Genomic DNA, 22,644 nt, shown 5'->3' with positions numbered 1-22,644 from the left:
TAAAAATCAAATAATCAAATAATCAATTCGCATTTTGCTCCAGTATTGCTCCAATGTTATTGCCTTAACAATTTAAAGAACCCCAACCCCAATATCTGTTGCGTTAAGCTACAGATACATGAAACACAAGAAACCCCAAAATTTCTTTTCGAAATTAAATCACAACTCGTCATGATCCTCAGCAGCAGCTGCGGTCTCAGTGGCCTCAGCAACCTTGCTAGAAACGGTCTCACTAACCTCCTCAGCTGCGCTCTTGACAGACTCAGTAGCGGCTTCGGCTTGCTTGGCCAAGGACTCAGCGATTGGCTTCTCTGCTTCTGGGGAAGCAGCAGCGTTCTCATCATAGGTAACTTCAATCTCGTGTTGGCCATTCTCCTTAACGAACTTGATCAAGTCCTCGATGCTACGGCTACCGTTGTAGGTAACTGGGTTCTTCTTGTCACCAGCCTTATACAACTTGATGGTTGGAAAACCTTGGATCTCATCTGGAACATCATTAAGAGTAGCATCAACCTTGGCGATGGTAACCTTGTCATTGTGACCGGCATCAGCGTAAAGGCCAGCGAGGATATCGTATTTTGGCGCAAGGGCCTTGCAGTGTCCACACCATGGAGCGTAGAACTCAATCAAAACATCCTTCTTGTCATCTAAGACGATATCATCGTAGTTATGAGCGACGACGATCTGAACTGGGCCTTCTTGCTTCTCTGGGATTGGCTCAGACTTGATACTTGGCTCAACCTTTCCGTCAATGTATTGTTGAACGAACTTGCTAATGGAAGCTTCAGTGATCTCAACGCTTTGGTCGAAAGGATATTTCTTGTTGTCGACAGTGCTTTGGATGGCGAAAGCGGGGAACTTTTCAACGTCAAGGTTTAAGTTACCAGCATGAGCTCCGAAAGCCTTTGCGTCAATGGTTGCGAAGCTGATGGCACCACGGTGCTTTTCTGCGACTGGCTTAAGAGCCTCAGCGAGAGTAGTTCTCTCCTCTGGGGTTTCGGCGAAAATGTATGCCAATGGGATTCCAGTGGCCATGTATCCGGCGTATGTTTCAGGGCCAACTTCACCGATCAATGGGATAGAGGCAGTCTTTGCGAACTTCTCAATGACCTCAGCGTCGAAAGCATCTGGGAAGATAGATTTGCCCTCATCGAATGACTTGTAAAGAACAACGGATGGGAAGCTAACACCCTCGGCTTTTGCCAAAGCTGCATCATTGCTGGCACCGAAGAGGTAATCGTCACGGAGTTTCTCTGCAACTGTGTTGAAGGTAGTATTCGAGGTCTTGTCCTCAGCATCGAAGTATGCAACCAAAACTACCTTGTCGGCAGTTTTGAAATCCTCCAATGTATCCTTGGTTAAGACTGAGACGGCGGGGAGGGATTGCTTGGTCATGTATGAGACAATCCTAGATGTGTTTATTAGTTTGTTGATCTTGCTGGCAATGGAAGGCTTCTACTCACGCTGGGGCTTTTCTTGCACCAGAATATGGGGAAACATTTTCTGGGCCACGGAAAACCTTGAGAGTTGGGTAACCCTCAACACCAAAGCTTTGGCAGAGGTCGGCTTCTTCTGTGCAATCAACCTTGGCCAAGGCAATCTTTTTCTCCTTCAAAGTTGTAGCAGCTTCTTCATACTCAGGGGCCAATGCTTTGCAGTGACCGCACCAAGGTGCGAAAACTAGAGAACAAAAGTGTTAGTCGGTGGTTCATGTGGGAGGCAAATGCCTTATATTGGGGAAACTTACATTCTAGAAGGGCCAAATCATTCTCCTTGATGAAATCTGGAAATGTTTCCTTGGTAAGGGAAGCAACATCAGAAGCCGAAGCAATTGCAGCTGATGCAAAAGCTAATGCAACACATTGTAGATAACGCATGTTGAAGGTATTTCAATTCACGGCCCTGTCGTGTCAAAGCGTCAGCGGGGGATGCCAATGTGAAAGTGTGAGATGCGCAGGTGTAAATAAGAGTATCCCAATACAATGGAACTTTTAGAAAGCCAAGTTATGAGATGATTGGAAACTTACGTCTTCTTCTTAAATAAATATAACAAGTGGTTGTTGGAAGAAAGAATGGATTGTGTTGATTCGGGGAAGAAGAGGAGAGGTGTTCCCTTTATTCAATGATGATTCGGCTACTGTGAATTTATCAGCCTTCCCGCTAGTGATTAAGATAACAGCGTGTCTTTATTAGTATTTTTGTGTAAGATTACAGGTTCACAGCTTCACAGAGCGATGTTATGCCGAACATCCCTTATGGGTAGGGTATACCAAGCCTAATTTAACCCATATTACACAACATCAGGCGAAGTGATCCCATTAGAATTCCAAAATTGAATCAAGGACAACAACATATCAGTATCGCTTTTATCTCATCGTTCACACATTGTGCAGTATGGTGGACCATTGAGACTTTGTATTGTATATCACACATTCAAGATGCATCTAGTCCCTTGTTTTGACCCCGCCTTTAGTGGTGATTTGTCGGTAACTACTGATCCGCAAAGTTGGTTAGACTTTCTTCAAGGAGATAAGTGACATACTTTAACCTCCATGATATATATCTCCATGCTTATCTCGTGAACTCTCCCTTCTACTCAACAAAGTTCAAACCTTTTTCAAACCTTTGGTCTATACTTGCATTATGCATGTAAATGTCCGTAGATATTGACAGTTATCATATTATGAAATGTCAATCCCAGCTGAAGGAGGCAGGCGAGGCGCGTAAGTCAAGGTAAGGATGGGTTCAGCCCCCTTCTCTTTGCTTCTTCATTTACAATTTCGGTTCAAGCCTCTTCTCTATGTCTCTTCACTTACAAATCCATACTTTTTTGAGAGTCCACCCGTCATGGATAGATAGCCGCTGATAGATGACTCGGGCATTCTGAGTAAGCCACAAAGCTCGAGTTCAAGTATGCCTTGTGATCTGCAACAATGGAATAGTTCTTCAGATCGGATTGCTGATCAGTCTATTCATAGCCATCCCAATACACAATATTGGCTCATCCAACAATGTTGAATTCCAGCGGATGTTTGATAGATTATCTTCTGTCGGAAAGCCTGTGGTGAACCTTCGTCAAAGTTTAGACATACCTGACACTAAACACACGTTTTGTAAAGCTTTTGCAGCTTCGATTTGCCAGGAAAGCATCAAGAAGTGTTTTATCCATGAAAACACATACACAACTCTCCTGCGTAGAATGCAAATCTCGGTCACAGTTTGACAAATTCAGATTGACAGAGCATTTTCACCGTCTCCATGATACTCATCATGGCAATGTCTTGAAGCTGGCAGAGATGGCCTGTTTGTAAGTACAATAGATACAAGATAGTCGATGCGTTTCTTGACAACTTTCCTTAAACTGGAGGAATCAAAAGGTTTTCACGATAACCATTACAATATATCTGAAATCGAAACATGGAGTACAACAAGAAGGTTGGTGATCAAGAGAAAACGCCAGATCCAAAGATGTCTTGAATGTCGAAGGAAGGAGAATGATTTCTAAAAGGACGATATATCACCTAATGTGTCAAAAAAGCTTATGAGAAGATCATCTATTATGACCTCGGGAGCTCAAGATGGTGTATCAGAGAGAACTTCCTGGTATTGTCAAATTCCGACTTGATATCGAGATGATATATCTGATACCCAGGTACTTTCGAACAGAATTTCGTGGATAGTTTCCGGACAGGGTAAAATGAAGGTGCTTGTGTCATGATGATTTGATATGAGGCCGAGATGATATACAAGAACAAACTAATAATACTACCTATGGAATTGTAGATTGGTATTGAGGATGTCTCTTTACTTTGAATCCATTGTTCCAAGAATTGGGAGATTCACAAAGTAACAAAGTGTTGGTCCCGATTGAGAAGTCGTCATCCCCATTTGATCCTTCCCAATGAGTAGTTCACCCACCTACCTATTCTCGTCTTCGTGTGCTTTTCCTTCCCCTTTCACTCTTTCAACAGTACCGACTTCCCGTCAACGATCCAATGTTCTCTTTCGCCATTGTGTTTGTTGGTCAGAAGTGTTATCTTCAACTACCTCTTCTTCCTTTCTCATCATCATCTGTGAATCTACAGATTCTCACAGGCTGAGGATTATCTTTTGGTCAGCTTCAGATCACTTTCTGCCACTTCTTTTTAACCTTACCTCATATCTGCATACCATTTCTCTGGATTGTTTCTAGGGTGATTAATTCCTCCATTAAGTTTTATTCTCAATCCATTAACAATCATATTCATTGGACATACATCAAATGTATCCGCAATGGCAGCTGTTCCACCGGGAAAACAGCCAATAAATCGTGAAAGAGGCATCAGTGGTGTCAGTGCTGGCAACGGTATCAATGGCTCACTGAGTCCAAGTGGTATGACACCTATGCGACAGAGAGCGAGTTTTGACAAAACATCGACACGTAATGGAGCCTCGATCAGAAGCTTTCAAGATAGCATCAATCAGCCCTCATTACCAAAAGGCTTTGAGAGTATGCTGAAAACTACAACCGAGACAGGGGACATCGGTTTATTTTCTATTAAGCCATCACGCTTACCTCAAACTTCCCATGCATTGCCACGACGCGGCAATGGAGGTTACAGAGAGAACGATCTACAGAGATCACGTCCAACTTTCTCACCGTATGGGGTCCCGCTTGTTGACGATAGAAGACGACTACCATCATACACAGGAAAGGGTTCTTCGGGTGTCAAGTCATTATATGATTCTGCCAGCGTCAACTCGGTCAATTCAAGCAATAGGGGGTTCGACGATCCCGACTATCGATCCTACTCAATGACCCAAACAGCATCTCAATCAGCATATACTCTTTCTAACCAAAGATCCTACGCCAGCCTTCGTAGTCAGCAGGATGGGCCTGCACTTGTCCAACGACCTCGGTCGCCATTTGCATATCCGACACGCCTGAAGAGACCCGGGTTCAGGCCTTCCTCTCCCGCACTCACTGATGGCGGTGAAATAGACTATAGTCGCCGTGCAGAGATTGATCGAATACCTTATGTTGGTCTCCCAATTCTCATTATAAAACTACTGCTTCCAAAGTATCTTCTGACTGATATCTTGTAATAGGGAGCAGTCCGAAACGTATCTTCTCCAGCTTCATTATATGCCCAGAAACGAGTACCGCCACCATTATCACTACGACCAGACGCGAACCGATCGACTCCTTCATTGTTGAGTCAACCTTCACCAAAGAGGCGTACGCCAAGTCCCAACCTACGACAGGGGAATGGGATGGTCGTACCAGATTGGCACCGCCGCAACGGCCCACCTTCAATCAACACATCTCCAGCTCGAAGTACGCTAAGTCTTTCCTCAACTGCCAATTTTGCTCCGCCGAGTTTGTCTCAATCGGCAACAAATACGCCAGGAAAACCCTCACCTCTGTACTATGACTATACGGAAGATTTTGAGGTAGAAACCCAGACTCGGTCAAACTTGGAGCCTCCACCGCAATTCCAACTACAAAGAACAATTCACGAAGATCGACCTTTAAGTTCAGCACTTCGACCTCTTGCCAATAGTCTTCCATCCAGACTCAATGGAAATAGTAGCCACCATCTTCGTGCATCGTCATCGACCTCAACCATAATTCGACATCCTATGAGGAAGAACAGTGCAGAAAGTGGAAGTGGAATTCCAAATAATGGTGGTCATATTCGAGCTGCACTTAGTATCGACGCAAGGAACTGTGAAAACTCTGCGCCATCAAACAGTGTTCTTGATGATGCCAGCTCTATAGATATATCAAGTTTAGGTGCCAATGCTCAAGAGTTGAGCTCGCGGGTGTCGAGAGCATTTGGCCTACACCCTTCACCGCAATTTGAGGTCACGATTACCTCAAACTGCGAGAAAACTGAAGTCAAGGAGACCGAGCTTGCACTTGGAGAAGTTGATAATGTGATTTCAAAAAGCGGACTTCAACAACGGAGTTCATCATTACCAACCACAAAAATAGCAGGTTTACTAGAAACTTCTCCATCGATCATCGAGCCACAACAAACGTCTACAAAAGGCCATACCAGCGAAGGTATTATTTGTACGCCTGGAAATCAATCTCCGGAAAGTCTTCTGGATAACACCGAGCTCCAGCAACCAGTGGAGGATACAGATGAATGTAACGGTTCGTCCAAATTCAATTCTGTGCGTACAAGCAAAGTTAGATCCAGTGGCTTCTCCACCATTACCAATGGTCTTGATGAATTAGCCGACCTGATTGCGACCGATGATGCTGGTCGGTCCAATACCTTTGACAATGAATGTACTGGACTCCGGAGAACTCCTATGATGTCGCCAACATTGCCTCGAGACTCCTACTTTGATTCTCCCTCGGTGCACCGTACCAGCCCTCCGTTATCGCTGATCAAAAATACGAAACAAATCTCTGCTCAAAATGCGGCTACTGATAAAAGCCTCGAAGATGGGCTTCAACTTCGTGAGGGGCGAATCGAAGAGGACAAACTACCCGACTATAGGCCATCCGAGTTTCAGAGCCTTAGTGATCAAGCTCCAAGTAAGATCATGCCTAGATCTGAGTCTCCAATGTTAGCACCCAAGCCTATCTCACCAGCAAGGGAGTTGAAATTGAAGAACAGCGTGCCACAGCTTATGAAGTCTCTCCCCAAAATACCCGACTCATCAATTCGTGGATCGACAGTGCCTGGAAGGTCTAGTCTTTCGGATGCTGATATGCCTTTTCATCTCTCGAAATTTTCTCCAGAAGGGAATTTTGGAACAATCGAGGAACACACAGTGATCTCATTGCCAAACGACTTACCTAAAACTTATTCTTCTACAGACAAGGAGACGGTCAAAAAGTCAACGGGGCAAGCTGAATTGATCTCTAGCCCAGTTCAGAAACATAAAATTGATCCATCTAGAGAGAATCATGGTCCTCGCTCTTCGCCCATGAAGTTGAAGCTGAAGGTTAGAAACTCTGTTGTAGAGAAGACATCATCTTCGGATCTTCGGGCACGAAAACATGAGGAGACTTTCTCGTGGGCTAGTTCGCAGGACAATCATTTACCTCCGATTAACCAAGAAGAAAAAAGTGGGGACTTGAAGCCTACTAAGCTCAAATTGAAACTTATTAGAGCTACAGGCTCAGAAGCGTCCGGAACTGTAAGAGTCAATAATGCTTCTGGAGACCAATCCAGATCCAGCAACGATCTGCATGTCTTATGCCCGAAAGATTTATTTACGCCTACCAGTGGAATTGACAATATATTCAGGCAAGTTAGTAAGCATCTTCATTCACGGAGACCTAGTGCGAATAGTGATCAACAATGTGGAGATGTTATTGAGATGATGCCAAGCCAACTATCGCTGAATTTGTCTCCTCGCTTGAATCTTAGCGTGCCTCATGCTGATCTATCTGGAAACTTGCCGAGCCCCACTGACGCCCGAAGCTTTTTCTCCGATGACAGTTCTCATTGCAATGGTGGTCATGGTTTACGAAAAAGGATTTCAAACTTTCGAGCTCGCGTTGGTGTGCCATACGTAGCTCGTAATGGATCATATTCTTGTGATGACATAGTCTGGAGAGATCAAGTTGGAGGGGTTGGCCAATCGCCTCTAGCTGCCAAGTCCGTCGCTGATCTCAATGCCGCGGGGGCCAGCTTCGTAGATTCGCCAAATCCTCGACGTTCAGAGCATAGGATGCATGGACATCGGTTGCGAGCAAAAGTGTCTGAGTGGTTTCGTGGAGCTCGAGCTGCTATCTCCGCTCGTGTCAAATCACGAAGTACAACCAGTACTGGTAATGAGAGATTAAGGGCTAGTGCATGATTTACTGTACATGACACTGTGTCTCCTTGTTGATATCTAGCTTGTGATGCTTGTATTGAGTTTGTCACCGGTTTTGGAGGAAAGATACTAGTCTGGTTGTTTTTTTTTCTTTCATGTTTTTGCTGGTGGCGTTTGGGCGTGTCAAGGCCGAAATTTGTATGGGATGGGAGGGGGTGGAGTTTTAGCTCACTAGTGATAGGAAACAAATTAGACTGAAAGAACACAATAATTTTAATGAATATTATATATGAACATGATAGAAGAGCCCGCATTGGTGTATGTGAGTCGCTGGAGTTTGTATTTTGAGGTGCAGGTACTACTCGAGTATTTAGTAGCGAGGAAGAAGCGAGATAGAATCAGTCATAATGTAGAAAAAATTCTTGTGTAATCTGGATTCATTACGCAATGATTTCTTGAAGGCGAGCTTATGCCTCATGGTCGTGGAAGCTAAGCTAGTCCGCAGCACTAAAATGAACGCAGGTTGAGGAAGATCAACAAGTCTCGCTAAAAGTTTCCTGAAGTTTTAGACTAGATAATTTTAGTGGAAGATTATCTATATATAATTGAGTAGATAATTGTTATTGGATTAGAGTTTGGATTAGTGATTGGGGATTGGGGATTGGGGATTGGGGTATTAGTGATATGGTGATGGTATGGTATTTTGAGGGCAAATCTTAGGGGGTATATATAGTAAGTAAATCTTGAGAGGGGGGAAGGTGGGAAAGTTGGGTTAGGAGGGTAGGGTGAGGTCAGGTAAGATTGTAGTTGTGATTGGCTCGCTGGTTATGGGTTGGTTGTTGAGTAGAAGGGGGATTGGATTTTTTCGTAATGTGTTGTGTTGTAGTTTGTAATCTCTATTCTGTGATTTCTATTCTATTTTATCCTATTCTTTTTAATTTGGTTTATTCTGTCTGATTTGATGGGACTTGGTTTGTATAATCCTAGGATTGTAGTCTTTATCATTGTGAGAATGATCGTGAGGAGAATGGGAGAATGACCACAGGAAGGATGGCCATGGGAATGGGAAGATGCTGAAAAGATAGGTTTCACTTCTACAGCAACGCAGCGTCTAAAGCTAAAGTGTAAAAGCTAGATAGAATGTAGGGCCATGGAAGTCAAAGCTTGATGGACTAATTTTTGGTGGGTTTGATAGTTAGTCTTTAGTTTTCAGTTTGCTGTTTCTTGATTCGAGTTTCTTGGCTGCGTCATGGATGAAAGATGGGGATATGGAGAATGGGGAATGGATATATTAAGGGAATGGATGTATTGAGGGAATGAATGTATTAAGGGAATGGATGTATTAAGGGCATATATATATTAAGGGAATGAATGTATTAAAGAAATAAATGTATTGAGGGAATAAATATATTAAAGGAATGGATATATTAAGGGAATAAATATATTAAGGAAATAAATATATTGAGAAAATGGATATATTAAGGACATAGATATATAAGGGAATGAATGTATTAAGGAATGAATGTATTAAGGGAATGAATATATGAGGGAATGGATATATTAAGGGAATGACTGTATTAAGGGAATGAATGCATTGAGGGAATGGATGCATTGAGGAATGGGGTTTGGGGATTTGGGGGGGGGGGGGGTTTCGGAATCGGGAAGGGGGGGTAAATTTTGTATACTGAAAGAGTTGGTACTCGGATTTGGGCGGGGGGAAGGGGGGTATTGAAAGATTGATGGATAAATAGATGGATAGATAGATAGATGATCTGGTGCTGACAGAATAACTTGTGAGTACTTCTATACTAAGTAGATAGATTATAGTCCGTAGTATAGCGCTCATGATTAACTTTCTCCTCCTATATAGGCCCGAAGAAAGGTTTAGGGGGAGGAGGTTGGAGAGAGGAGGGGGCATAACTCTAAGCAAATTGCAAGTTGAAGCGATGGTGATGATGAAAGCCTAGAATACTGACATCTATTTAAACCCATACTCGTAGATGTAATTTATAGCTAACAAGAGCCAAGAAAGGAAATGCAAGGTGATTGGATGTTAAATCATGTTGGGAGTTCAAGCTGAGTGTATGTGTGTTGGAGCGAAGGGAAGAGGGGATGAATAGACGTCATTTTTGTTATCTAGTTGTTGTGATGGAATGAAGATCAGTTCTAAGAACTAGTATATAGTTTGCAGTGGGGAATAAAGGCTCGTTATATCTTTCCCTTCAACATCTCATGAGTGTTGGGTCCTTTTCTTAGTCTTGTTTACTCCATACCTATTGAGAGAATATAAGATACAAGTTGAGTGCATATACCGAATCCTGAATTATATGCATACAACTTTCGATCTTTCGATCTTATCCGTTCATCTCTTTCTTGATAGTCTCCTACTCTAGCTTGTCTCCCACTATCAGACACAACTACTCACATCAAAATGACAAACATAGCGCAAATATACCGACCTCTCTTCGGGTCCAAAAAGAATAAGAATCAAGGACTTAGAGTTGACACGAATGTCGTTTACTCAACGCCTACGGATGTCATGACACCTCCATCCTCCGGCGCTCTGTCGGATTCTGCCATGTCGACTACAAATTATCACACAATGAGAGGCAATACCAATACGATTACACCGCCTGAATCACCGGTGTCGCCGTTGGGAGGATCGATGAGCAATAGCTATGGAGATAGAGATGGAAATTCGAGTTGACAACGAACGAATAGCATGAATCCTAACCAAGAATATCGGCGAAACCCTCAACCAGATATGAGAGTGATAGTGGAGGGTGCAGATATTTCAAGTCCGGGTTCAGCAGAGTTTATCGAACACGTGAGTGAGATTATTGAAGACGAAGAGATGGGTACGACCGAGAATTGTGCGGAGAATCTCGCAGAAGACGTTCGCCCGGTTAGAAGTGAAAAGAGGATGAGCTTTTGGAGGTTTAAGGGGAAAGGAAATCAAAGGGAGACGGACGAGGTGACGCCTCCGGTAAGTGGGGGTGTGATTGATAGCTCCAACCCTCGTGCGTCTGATGGATCAATTGGCGTTAAAGTTGGGCCTAGTGGTGGATTTCCATGGTTTAAACGAAAGGGGAGCAGAAAGGGGCAGGAGAAAGAGAAGGCGAAGGCAAAACAAAAGGAAGAAAGTGAAGAAATTGTTGAGACGTCACCAACTACACCTGTGTTCAATTCGCCTTCCTGGGGTTCAAAATCGACGAGCAATGGAAAATGGAAGGGCAAAGAGATTGGGAACGAGGGAGATAGGAGGAGAAATAGGAGTGAGGGCGAGGTTGCACTATTAAAAGAGGTAAGAGAAGGGGAAGAGGAAGACAAAAAGGGAAAAGGCAGAAGGTGGACACTACCTCGGATTGGAAGAAAGAGTGTTATAGACGCGCAGAAAAAGGAGAGTCCATCGGAACGGTTGGAGAGAGAGCGGCTGGAGAGAGAACGGGAAGAACGGAACATCGCTAATAGGGCAAAATATCCCGATGGTGTTCTTGATTGTGTAAGTTTCATTTAATTTTAGGTTGTGATTTTTCCATTAGGTAGGTGCATTTAGGTTTGCGCAAAAAGAGGCTAATTTATTTGCTCTTGCTTTCAGTGTAAAGACGAATTCAATGATCAAGGACAATGCGCTGAAGGCCAAATGAATGAGTTTATGTTAACTGCTAAGAATCTCAAGGCCGAAGCCAAGGCCAGGAAACAAAGTGTCACTGCTCGAGTAAGACCCTAGAACACGGCACCACCAACAATGAACACGCGCTCTTCTTCACGCTTGACCCATTGAATTATCTTGTTGGCACCTTGAGCCAAACCCGCGCGTGAGGCGTTAGGGCCGGCTACACAGTAGAATTCGAACTGGGGGGTTGTCCAAGCGAGGGAGATACTGTCGCGGGAGACGCAATGGAGTACTTTGAGATGGGAATGCTTCTTGTGGGTTGCGGAGTGTAGGTTTTGATATCGGTTCATCAGTCTGATATTGGTGTTAGTGGTTTGTGGCTATCTACGATGCTTACAATTGATAGCATGTAACGATACCCTTCATAGCTACTTTGCAGTATTCTATAACACGGTCGCTTTGGTATTTAATAATAAGAATAAGAAATGGACTATTGTATCTTACCTTCGACGACTGACGAGGTTGTTGTAATAAGGATCAAATGATGGCATTGTGAATTGAACATTTGCTCTTGACTTGTATAGGAAATGTCGCAAGGGCGTTCCCGGAACAATATCAGTTGTCTTTGGACGCCCCTGGCGAACGGCAGCTTTGATGATGTTCATACTTCCATTCTTTTTGAGTTGATAGACCACTTCGTCCCGCATTTGTTTAAGCTCAAAAAAGCTTTCCTTATCAGCGCTTATGAGTAGCACTGCAACTTCGTCTTCCGTTCGACCTTTCTTGTTCTCGGAGACATTATCTTTAACAGTTTTCCCATTTTCCACGCTTAGGAAGCTCACATACATGTAGAGGTATCCTCGATTGTTAAATCCTGGGAGACATAAAGGAATCCAATTCTCCCCGCCTCCAGCTCGAACCCCACCGGCTTCGAAAAGCATGTTGAATATAAGTTGGAGGTCGCTAGGATGTAACGAATGTCGTTTAGGACGTATCACACTTACAAGCCTACCGCCTGCTACTATCAATCCGTATAGAAGCTTGTCGGTTCGTGCTTTCAACAGAGTATTGTTAATAACATGTCGTTGGGACTTCCGTATTTTTAAACATTCCAATGCAGATAATAATGCAGATGGAGAGCCTTTAGTAAAGGTGTCCGCGAGTGATGATAGTAAGGATTCGGTTCCCTCTAAAGGTCGGCGAAGATCTGTGTTTGGTCTGTTTGAGAATAAATGTGTAAGAGTTGGTAAGGTCAAGGTTGATAAAATCTGCATATACAACGCTTCAAGCTGACCCTTCAATTGAGCATCGCTCTCGCCAAGTTTACTGATAGCAACAAAATATAAAGGGCCATCGGTTGAGATCACAAATCTTGTACGGCCTGCAGTGAATCCTGTAAGGGGATCTTTTGAGCCCTCGTAGAATGATATGATCGTTTGAATAATTCCAATGTAGCCATTGATAAGGTTTTGATCTCCATGGCGACTGTATATAGGTTTTCCGGCAGACGAGAGAATCAAGTAATGCTTAAGTTTTGACTTCCATTGTATAAGTAATTCCTCTTCGTTGCCGCCCTTGCTATCAACCTCCCCTATTTCGTCGAATTCGCGGTCGAAATGTACAAGAGAAGTATCTTCAAACTCCTCTGCCTCGTCAATCGGCTCCCCATGATCTGCTTGTGAATTCAACAATTTCCATGCCGGGCTTTGCGCGTTAAGTCCATCATCAAGTAGACTTGCAAGATCTCCATTTGCCTTTAAGGTTGGCGCATAACTCATGAGGCTTGCATTATCGTCATTGTCACTTCCCTCGAGATTCTTTTTCTTGCTTAATGAAGAGACTGATGAAGAAACACCGTGTCCCAATTTCGTTTCCGATACAGATCGGCTGACCGGTGTAGAAAAAGTACCTCTTGTGCCATCGGGGAACGATAATGTCTGTATGTCGACTGACGATAATGCCGTGGTAGGTTGAGACTGCAATACCGGTCGCTTTGGAGCTCCAGAAGTCTTGGGTCGTTCTGGTGTCTGGAGTGGTGGACGTCTAGGGGGCAGAGGAGGCCTTCGCTCTTTTGCATCATCGTTATCTAAGGTATCATGTTTGTTTGCATCATCCTCGGGGGCCTTTGTGTCGAGTGTTTCTATAGGGGCTTCGGAAGCAGCATCGTAATTCACGCCATCTGAGGCCGTGGATTCATCTTCACCGGTCATCGCATAGGTCGTAGCATCATTGACCGTCGCTTTCGCAGACGGAGATCCTTTATTTGTTGCATGTGCTCGTTCATTGGGAGCTGCATCCGAGAGGTCAAGAGAAGCTCCCATGAGGTCCCTGCGGGGAAGGGGGTACTCCAACGGAACGGTGAACTCACATTAAATAATAATTTTATAACTGATTTGTTTACAGCATATTCATGCTAGACTTGCAATAATAACTTACCACTATACAAATAGTTGTGAGTTCTTTTGGATTTCTCGAATTAACAGGGATATTTAAGGCTGTAGTTTATGCGGGCAGGGCTGGAGCCACTGAATGATGGAATTTAGCGACAACCTGTCAGCCTTGGGAATTTGAAGAGGCACATTGAATCGACAGATGAAAGAAGCCACGCGTACGTCATGAATTCATGAATTAATTGCAAACAACGACAATCGAAAGATGCAAAGCGTCTTTAAATCTACTTTTGTGAAGTGCCACAAGAATCATGGCCCTTGAGCCAAGCTCTGGCCGTCAATCGGTATCTCCTGCGAGCTCAGGAAGAGCATCACCAGTTCCGAGAAAATGGAGGAACCAGTTGGGAGGAGGTAGAGCTCTCAGGTCTTATATCATTGCATATGGCAGAACTGATAGATTGTAACAGATGAACCTCCGAATAAAGATAAAGCATTCCGCAGATATGCATCCGGCGTCGATCGTTCGCTCTCGCTGTTTGACACAGCCTTACAGGAATGGGCGGATTATATTTCTTTCTTGGGGAGGTTATTGAAGGTGTGTGGTCTCAAGAATGTGAACAGAGGAAACATGCTGAGACAATGATTATAGTCGTTACAAGCACATCCTACCAATATAGCTACTGTCCCATCCAAAGCGATTGTCGCAAAACGTCTTGCTCAGTGTTTAAATCCTTCGCTGCCTTCAGGTGTACACCAAAAAGCTCTTGAAGTTTACGGATATATATTCTCGATGATAGGAAAAGATGAACTATCTAAGGATTTACCCCTCTATCTACCAGGGTTATCGACCACTCTGTCTTTTGCGTCCCTTTCTGTGAGGGGCCCGTTCCTTGAACTTCTGGAAAAACACCTATTAAAAATTGATGGACGATCACTCCGGCCAGCTTTGAAAGCAATCATACTTGCTTTATTACCTGGTCTTGAGGAAGAAAACAGTGATGAATTTGAACGTACTTTGAAGCTGCTTGATGGTTTTAAACATTCTGTCAGACCCTCTGGAACCGAGGATTTGGGACAGAATCATAGTAGTGGTGACGAATATTTCTGGCAATGTTTCTTTCTCGCTGCAATAACAAGCAATGGTCGTCGTCTGGGAGCATTGGCCTATCTTAACCGGAATCTCCCGAAACTCGGACAGTCGTCCTTGGAGCAAATAAATTCCTCATCTAATGGGTCTCACAAGAATGATCCAAATACGAATCAATCTCAATTGGCGGAAATTGTTACCTCGCCTGAGCCTGGGCTTCTTTTACGATGTTTCGCTGCTGGTTTGGGTGATGAACAAATCTTGATTCAACGCGGATTTTTAGATCTCCTGGTTACCCATTTACCTCTACATTCTAATGTTTTGCAACAACGTGTCAAACCGGAAGATCTCGAGCTTCTTGTCACGGCCGCTACTGGCGTTGTAACTCGACGTGATATGAGTTTGAATAGACGTCTATGGACATGGCTTTTGGGGCCAGAGCCAGTTGGCCATGATAATGAGAATGGCCCAGAATCACCAACATCGGTTACTGGAGATCCTCTTGGGTCGCATGCTTCTTCAAGGACCCAATACTTCGAAGCCCATGGCTTACATCCACTCACACAAGCTTTGCTTAAATTGATACAGCGAGAGGCCATAAATCCCATTGCAAAAGCTCGGCCGTTTCGAATATGTCTTTCCTTGATGGATCGATGGGAGATTGGTGGACTTGTCGTTCCTGATATATTCCTACCTGTTGTCAATAGTGTCCGAGACTATAAGAGTAAAGCAGTGAATAAGGCTGACTTTGCTGAAGTTCTCAGAAGTGCTAGTGTCTTTTTTGATGGAGTTGAAAGTGGTTTGATTTGGGGCGAAATCGTTGGGCTAATTGCACAGGCATTAGCCCCTAAAAATTTGTCAACTGAAGAGCAAATTGATAAATTGTCCCTCGTCACCTTCATAATCAACCATTTCAATGTACGAGAAGAAGAGATGCTGCTGATACACGCCCCACTAACAACTCTGACGATTTTAAGTATGCTAGAAGATGCTAAGGAAAGAATGCAGGAGCCCAAAGAGACGGTTGACGTCAAAAATGAAGTTGAGCAATTAGCTTTAAATCTTGTTATGGATTTGATCGATCTCATTCCAGAACGAGCTTTTCAGGTGCGGCCTTCCACCGGTCAGTCGATGGTCAGACACAATGAAGACGAGATCAAATCTCTTTCGAATGCCGAGATAATACGCAGTATGAAGACATTCTATGTCCAGGAACAAGGCAATTTGGATGCATTCCCACCACCATTTTCAGCTCGTGATCTTAGCGAATTGCTCATCCGCGAGGGCGGTAACATAGTTAACGAGAGTCTATCAAGTTCAGTGTCAAGTGCTGATGCTGGTCTTAAAACGAGGCTTCTCGTCATGCTACTCTCAAAAGTATCCAGGGTTGGAAGCCTTGATGTTCCGGGGCTGCTGGAGTCTATGCAAAGGAAATTGGGCATGCCATCTCAACTTCCATTTCTCACATTCACCTCAATCGTATCTCTTTGCACCAGTCTTTACTCAAATCATTATATCTCATTGCCACAGCTGTCCAACCTCGTAGATCCTCTCGTTCGATTGGCTTGGTCATATCTTTCTGCTTCTCATCCAAAATATCATGTTGAGACTGTTCGAAGCCTTTGGCAATTACAAACAACACTCACACTTGACAACCACGATATAGAAGCTTCGATATGCAATTTGATGATAGAACATGATCTAAATGGTACATATGCATCTCGAGACGCGGACCCTGGACGGAGCTTTAGCATCTTATGGACACACTCGCTCCAAGATAATGCCGGTCACCTTGATCGTCGTAGCTCCAACTCTGATATCAAGAATACACCTCGACTTTCTGGTATTGGAAATTATGAAGTTATACTTGCGAAACCTCTTTTCCTGTTGCTTGATGCTCTACTTGATGAACGAACACAACTTTTCATGACTGTTCGGATTTGGCTACAGAGTCTTGTTGGCATCGACAGGTACGTGCGTTTATATTATTTAAGGATCAAATGCTTACTGTGGCTAGGTTATTTCATCTTTTCGTAGCGAAATTCTCGAATTATAGTTTCCTTTTAACTAAATTCGAGGATGCTGGGACCACAGCACATCATAACATGCGTACCTATGCAGATGACGATGATCTCGATCAATGCTTGTACTATCTTCAAACACTTTCTAACGTATTGCGATGGTCCTCCGACAGCACATGGGCAGCACTTGCTCATAACAGCATTTCTACTGACAGATCTCATCGCTTTCTATTCCAGATAAGTAAGTTCTGAGTTACTATGTACTGATTCTGTGCTGACAATGTTACAGCTGGCAGAGACGATGAGATCACACTCCTAGAGTTCTTTCTACATGTGTGCTTACAAGCAATTTCGGGGACATATGAGCCAGAAAACTCGGAACGAAAGTCACATATCCATCAATTCCATCGTACTGCTCTAACTCTTCTACACCAAATACTCTTGAGTCCATACTCTTTGTCATTAGGGGAGCTTCAGTTAGAACATGTTCTCATTCAGAGATTAAGCCACTCGTTGACTGGGACCGATCCCTTTATTCAGGTTCTGCTCTTAGATGTCGTCTATGCTGCTCTGAAGATTCGACCCGTTGTCAACCTTCCGCCGGCATCACCTATTCTCAAAAAGCGCTCCACTATGACTTCTATAACTCAACATGACGATGTATCTGTTTCTTCGCTTGCAATTGACCAGAGCGAACACACAGGACCTTTCCTACCTCCTCCACCATCGTCATTGGTGAAGTGCTTACAGGCAGGGTTCGAGGCCGCTTCGAGTAGACCAGTCTTAGATAGTTGGGTGAGCTTTTTGACAGAATGTCTACCGTTTTACTCTGACACAATTTTTCAAATCCTTATACCATTAGTCGAAACACTCTGCTCTCAAATTGGAGAAACTTTTACCAATCTCCAAACAACATTCAAAGACTCAGGTACGGTTTCTGAAGGATCCACGGCTCCAGAATCCACATTGATATCCCTGCTCAATGGCCTCGAGTTCGTACTTGCCAAAGGGCACGATCGATTACTGAAGGACGAAACAAAAGCGCCCGTTACCAAAAGTCCTGATCAACCACAAGGATTCTTCGGAAATATGGTTTCTGGTGTCTTCAACTCGGAAACTCCACAAGCAAGGAGCATAACTGCTAACAACCGCCTAACTGTACTACTCTCGTTCCAAGATGCCGTTCGGATCTGCTTCCTCATTTGGTCATGGGGCGGTCAAGATGGAGCTCAGGATAGTGAATCTTCTGCCTCCTTCAATTACACATCATTGCGCATGCGGAATCGAGCTCGGAGACTGCTTGAGCATCTTTTCACCGCTGAGGCATTAGAATGCTTAGAGACATTGGTTGAAATTGGGCAAAGGTCTTCTAAGGGTAGTGATTCTTGCCCTACGGCTATTTTCAATCTCCTTCATGTTCTTGACGGCTCAAGACCAAAACATACTATTCCTGCAATTTTTAATGCTATATATAGCAGGACGAACCCAAATGCTTTGGATCCTTCAAGGAAATCAACCCTGACATCCTCATTAAGCGATACAGACTTGGTGACATTTTTAGTGGACTATGCAAGATCACTAGAGGATGATGCCATGGATGAGATTTGGGTCGACTGTATGACCTTCCTCAAAGATCTATTGGCAAATCCATTTCCACATCGACAGACACTTCCAAGTCTTCTGGAGTTTGCCGCCATTCTAGGAGTGAAGGTCGATAATACTAATTTCGGAGAACAGCGTCGAATGCGGCGAGAATTGGGAGTGAGTACAAGTTGATTATTGAAGAGAGTGAAAACTAACATATCCCAGGATCTCTTCCTTCGATTACTTACTGCAATGTTCACAACTAGACCTATGGGCTTCTCGGAGAGTGTAGAAAAGTTGACAGACATTGATCAGCGGCCATCTTCATCTCGCCCTTCATCAAGATCCGATGATGTAGTCAATATTTTGGCCTCTATCGCACCAAATCTACCCAAAATACTTGTTGAAAATGATCGAATACTGAATGCAGCGAATGTCATCTCATCGAGTGTCATTGGGCCAACCTTCAAGTCCAGATCCTTTCCAGATAACGTTTCGAAGAGCACTCTAGAGCTACTATATCAGCTCTCCAGGTTACCTAACACGCAAAAGTCGTGGAGAAAAGATCTTGGTGATGCATTCAATGATTCCCGCTTCTTCGCAAACAATGTCAGCCTTATTGAAAGTGATTGGCTGCCATTGCTCAGACAGTGGGCATTGAGCGACAAAGAACGAATGCCAGAGTTATTGTCGCGATTAGTCGCACCCTCTACAGCTGGCATTGTGTTTGGCGTTGGAGCAACTTCTGCGCGCTTTGAGGCAGACAGAAAGTCACAACTGAATCTCCGCCGCATCGCCACCCTAGTTCTTGCTACCATGGACGATAACTTTGTGACTGACCTTCCTGTCATGCAAGAGAAGATTGTTGAACTTCTCTCCGCAACTACAACATCGTCTCCCTCTTCTACCACTCGTGCAGATATTTTTCTGCTTCTTCGTGCACTCGTTCTTAAGACCTCGGCCATTCATCTTGCAACTCTATGGCCTATCATCAATGCAGAGCTTCACGTTGCTATATCATCAGTTGTGGCACCTGATCACAGTACTCCCTCTGATACCTATAATAATTACTCTATCTTACAAGCGTGCAAATTACTAGACACTTTACTTTGCATCGCACCTGATGATTTTCAGCTCCACGAGTGGCTCTTCATAACCGATACCATTGACGCCGTTTACCGTCCCTCTTCTTTCCGACCCGTTTCTTTAGTTGATGAATTGAGTGAAGAATTAGGGCTAGCAACAACTACGAATACAGCCGCGTTACTAGAACCATCTTCAGTCGCAGTTTCCCAAGCAGTCAAATATTCAATGAGGAGGCCTTTGTTGGGGAAAACGAGAGGTGGGTTTGGAATCAATGATGAAGGAACATGGGAGAGGAAAGATGAATTGGTCGCGAAAGTCCTGAGGCCCTTCTTTAGTCAATTGAGTATTTTTGCATTTGAGAGTACGTATGGAATGGGGGCAACAGATTGGGAGGCTTGTAGACAGGGGTTGTTGAGAGATTTGTTTGATGAGAGGAGTATTGTTAAGGCGTTGTGAGATTAGGTCGGTTGAGAGGTCTGATTAATTGAAGATCAGAAGCGGGGGTCATAGAGGGAGTTAGAAGTAGAGAATACGATTTATAGATGAAAATGGTGGTGTGTGATGTGGTGTATAGGGGCGTTCAGAATTGTTTTGTTTGTTGGGAAAGAGAGAGTCATGAAATGATTTGATGAGTGGGAATTTTTATTGCTGGTTTGATTCAAATAGCTATGCATAATTTAGAGGAAATGTACAAAAATTGGAGCATGTTCATGTTTCATTGTACCTCTCTAGTCTGCAGTGTGTTATAGTATCAAGTGATCTGAATCTTGAGCAAAATGTAAGAGAGATAAAATCCTTCTTAAAATATTGTTGATTTGGATTTATTGTAATCGCAGTTGTAGTGTTTTACGGCTCACGACTTTAGCAGCCGCCACATCAAGCACTCATGTACAAACCAGCCGTTCCCCTCTTCGATTTTCCAGCATCTCCTTACTTGAACACTCTTTCCCACACCAGCCAGCTCAGATTTAATCTTACATTGGTCTCGTTCCGGCCAGCTTGTTATCTTTGATGAGGCATTTGAAGTGTGACCCTCCTAATACTCCATCACCAAGTAAAATATATCTCGAATGATTCTTCTAGCGCAGCATCGACTCTAAATGGCGAAAATTTGATATTGCGAAAGACCTAACATTATTCTGTCCATGATATACCCGAACCGCGATCTGTCGTTCCAGAATACTTCTTAAGTATCAAAAATCCTCTCTGCTGGTCTGGAGCTGTTCGATCAAAACACTTGTATTGCCAATCGAGAGAACCATTGTATTCTATTTGACCAAAGGCTTAACGATATGGTCATGGTGTTCGTATTGATGTATGATATATGCTTATACGAGGTTTGGGTTCTGGATGAAGGAGAGGTGAAAGGGGAGTTGGAACTTGGAAAGGGAGAGGTATTTTTTTCTCTTAGCGAGTGAAAAGAGGAGAACAGAGAGGAGAAGAAAAAGAACGAAAATAAGAGAAGGTACTTATTGAGATAAATCTTAGAATGATATATACATATTATTTTGAGTATTAGAAAATCCAGGATCTACTAAGTTAAGGGTTTGTTTCTATAATGACATCTGGTATCATGTATACATACATACATACATACATACATACATACATACACTACCATACAATCAAGCCAAATAAATCCCACATGAACATTCCACACAACTTCGAACATCAAAGACGAGCTTTATTTATAATTTATTTCCACATTAACAATAATAAAGATATATACAAGTATACATCATAATAACAATCCCTAATTTAAGAACCCCCACAAACAACACAAGTTCCCATAAATACCACATTGCGAATCCTCAAAGTTTCCGCGGGGGCTGTTCGATGATCAGATGGGGGTAGTGAGGGTTTGAGGAGAGAGATGGGTATTCACTGTGCTGTGCTGTGCTGTACTGTGCTATTTAATGTATAATCTTTGTTTACGAAGTACGATATCGATTTATTTACTTTTTCCAAGTTGGCAATGTGACAATTTGACATGTGCTGGGAAGCGAGATGAGAGAGGAGATGAGGGATGAGAAGTCGAAGGAGAATATGTTATAACTACAGGAGTGGTATTAACTGGATAAGTAGGTATGGTATGGTACCAGATGGCACATAACGTTGGAACGATATGTAAAAGAAGCATTTGATGAACCATGGGAACCGTGGGAATGAGGAAGAGGGTATCCGTTCTACAATGGAGATTCTCCTGGATGCACATACTCTCCTCTACTGTCCGACAAACGTACGCATGAGGAATTCCCGTCAAATCCGCAGCCCCTTTTCTTTCTTCCTTCTGGAAGGAAGTTCGGAATACGCTTGGGGGGAGTAGTGTATCGTGTGGAAAATATGCATATGCAATGCATTGTACTACTTTCTTGCTTTCTGTGTCTGGAAGACACAAGTATGATAGTCTCTGCTCGACTTTTCTACCTCATTTCGAGAATGGTGTCAATACGAATCTTGAAATTTGCGACCGCAGAGACAAATGCCCAATGCAGGATATTCGGACAATGGAGAATGCAGCAGTGACCTCGTCTAACGGTGCGCGGAGTGAAAGAGGTTGTCAGGCTACCGTGCAGCATCGTGCGAACGAGCTCAGAATGGAACTAGCTGAGGTGATCATGGTGTGATGTGAAGAATGTAATAAGATGTGAATTGCCCGAGCACCCATCCCGAGAAGAGCTCGCAACGAGAAGGGAAAGGAAGGGAAAGGAAAGGGGCACAAGCAACAGACCATCACCTCCCATCCCATCACTGCACAAATCTTCAACCCTTCTCACATACCCATCCTACGCTCATCTGGTCCGATAACGCGCGACTTAAATCCCTCGTCATATCTAATCCAACCCTACCTACATTCAAGACACCACAAATGAAGATATCGTCACCGTCTACCAAAACCTGCTCGTTCATGATGTCTCGTCACAAGAAAGGGCAACTTTACCCTCCAGTGCACCAATCCCTCGTAGGGGATACCCGCGTGCGATCTTCGCAGAATATCGTGAATTTCATCTGCCCCACAGACATTCGCAAGCTCCAGCTTGGAAATTGCTCATCTCCTTCCATAAACCTTCTAGAAGTTTTTCCATCCCTCATTTG

General features: G+C 43.6%; 5 protein-coding genes across 5 annotated transcripts; 3 read left to right on the top strand and 2 right to left on the bottom strand.

Annotated features, from left to right (window-relative positions):
- Positions 1-159: 159 nt before the first annotated feature.
- On the bottom strand, positions 160-1,877 carry EAF01_009656 (uncharacterized protein; the record flags this gene model as incomplete). Its single annotated transcript, XM_038917912.1, has 3 exons — positions 160-1,408; positions 1,464-1,680; positions 1,748-1,877. 3 exons carry the CDS (start codon positions 1,875-1,877, stop codon positions 160-162), a joined length of 1,596 nt encoding a protein of 531 aa, XP_038766721.1.
- A 2,395-nt stretch (positions 1,878-4,272) lies between these two features.
- On the top strand, positions 4,273-7,806 carry EAF01_009655 (uncharacterized protein; the record flags this gene model as incomplete). The annotated part of the gene is made up of 2 exons (XM_038917911.1): positions 4,273-5,019; positions 5,089-7,806. 2 exons carry the CDS (start codon positions 4,273-4,275, stop codon positions 7,804-7,806), a joined length of 3,465 nt encoding a protein of 1,154 aa, XP_038766720.1.
- Positions 7,807-10,195: 2,389 nt separating this feature from the next.
- Positions 10,196-11,494, top strand: EAF01_009654 (uncharacterized protein; the record flags this gene model as incomplete). The annotated part of the gene is made up of 3 exons (XM_038917910.1): positions 10,196-10,416; positions 10,486-11,266; positions 11,363-11,494. The coding sequence occupies 3 exons, from the start codon at positions 10,196-10,198 to the stop codon at positions 11,492-11,494; spliced, it is 1,134 nt and encodes a 377-aa protein (XP_038766719.1).
- Positions 11,491-13,701, bottom strand: EAF01_009653 (uncharacterized protein; the record flags this gene model as incomplete). Its single annotated transcript, XM_038917909.1, has 2 exons — positions 11,491-11,734; positions 11,885-13,701. The coding sequence occupies 2 exons, from the start codon at positions 13,699-13,701 to the stop codon at positions 11,491-11,493; spliced, it is 2,061 nt and encodes a 686-aa protein (XP_038766718.1).
- A 380-nt stretch (positions 13,702-14,081) lies between these two features.
- EAF01_009652 (uncharacterized protein) lies at positions 14,082-20,004 on the top strand (the record flags this gene model as incomplete). The annotated part of the gene is made up of 6 exons (XM_038917908.1): positions 14,082-14,181; positions 14,238-14,365; positions 14,420-16,827; positions 16,875-17,119; positions 17,168-18,639; positions 18,688-20,004. The coding sequence occupies 6 exons, from the start codon at positions 14,082-14,084 to the stop codon at positions 20,002-20,004; spliced, it is 5,670 nt and encodes a 1,889-aa protein (XP_038766717.1).
- Between the last annotated feature and the right edge of the window lie 2,640 nt (positions 20,005-22,644).

This window comes from Botrytis porri, assembly GCF_014898465.1.
Source record: "Botrytis porri strain MUCL 3234 chromosome Unknown BPOR_014, whole genome shotgun sequence".
Taxonomy (NCBI): domain Eukaryota; kingdom Fungi; phylum Ascomycota; class Leotiomycetes; order Helotiales; family Sclerotiniaceae; genus Botrytis; species Botrytis porri.
Note: the sequence above shows the minus strand (reverse complement) of the source record. Positions and strands in the feature narration are given on the sequence as shown.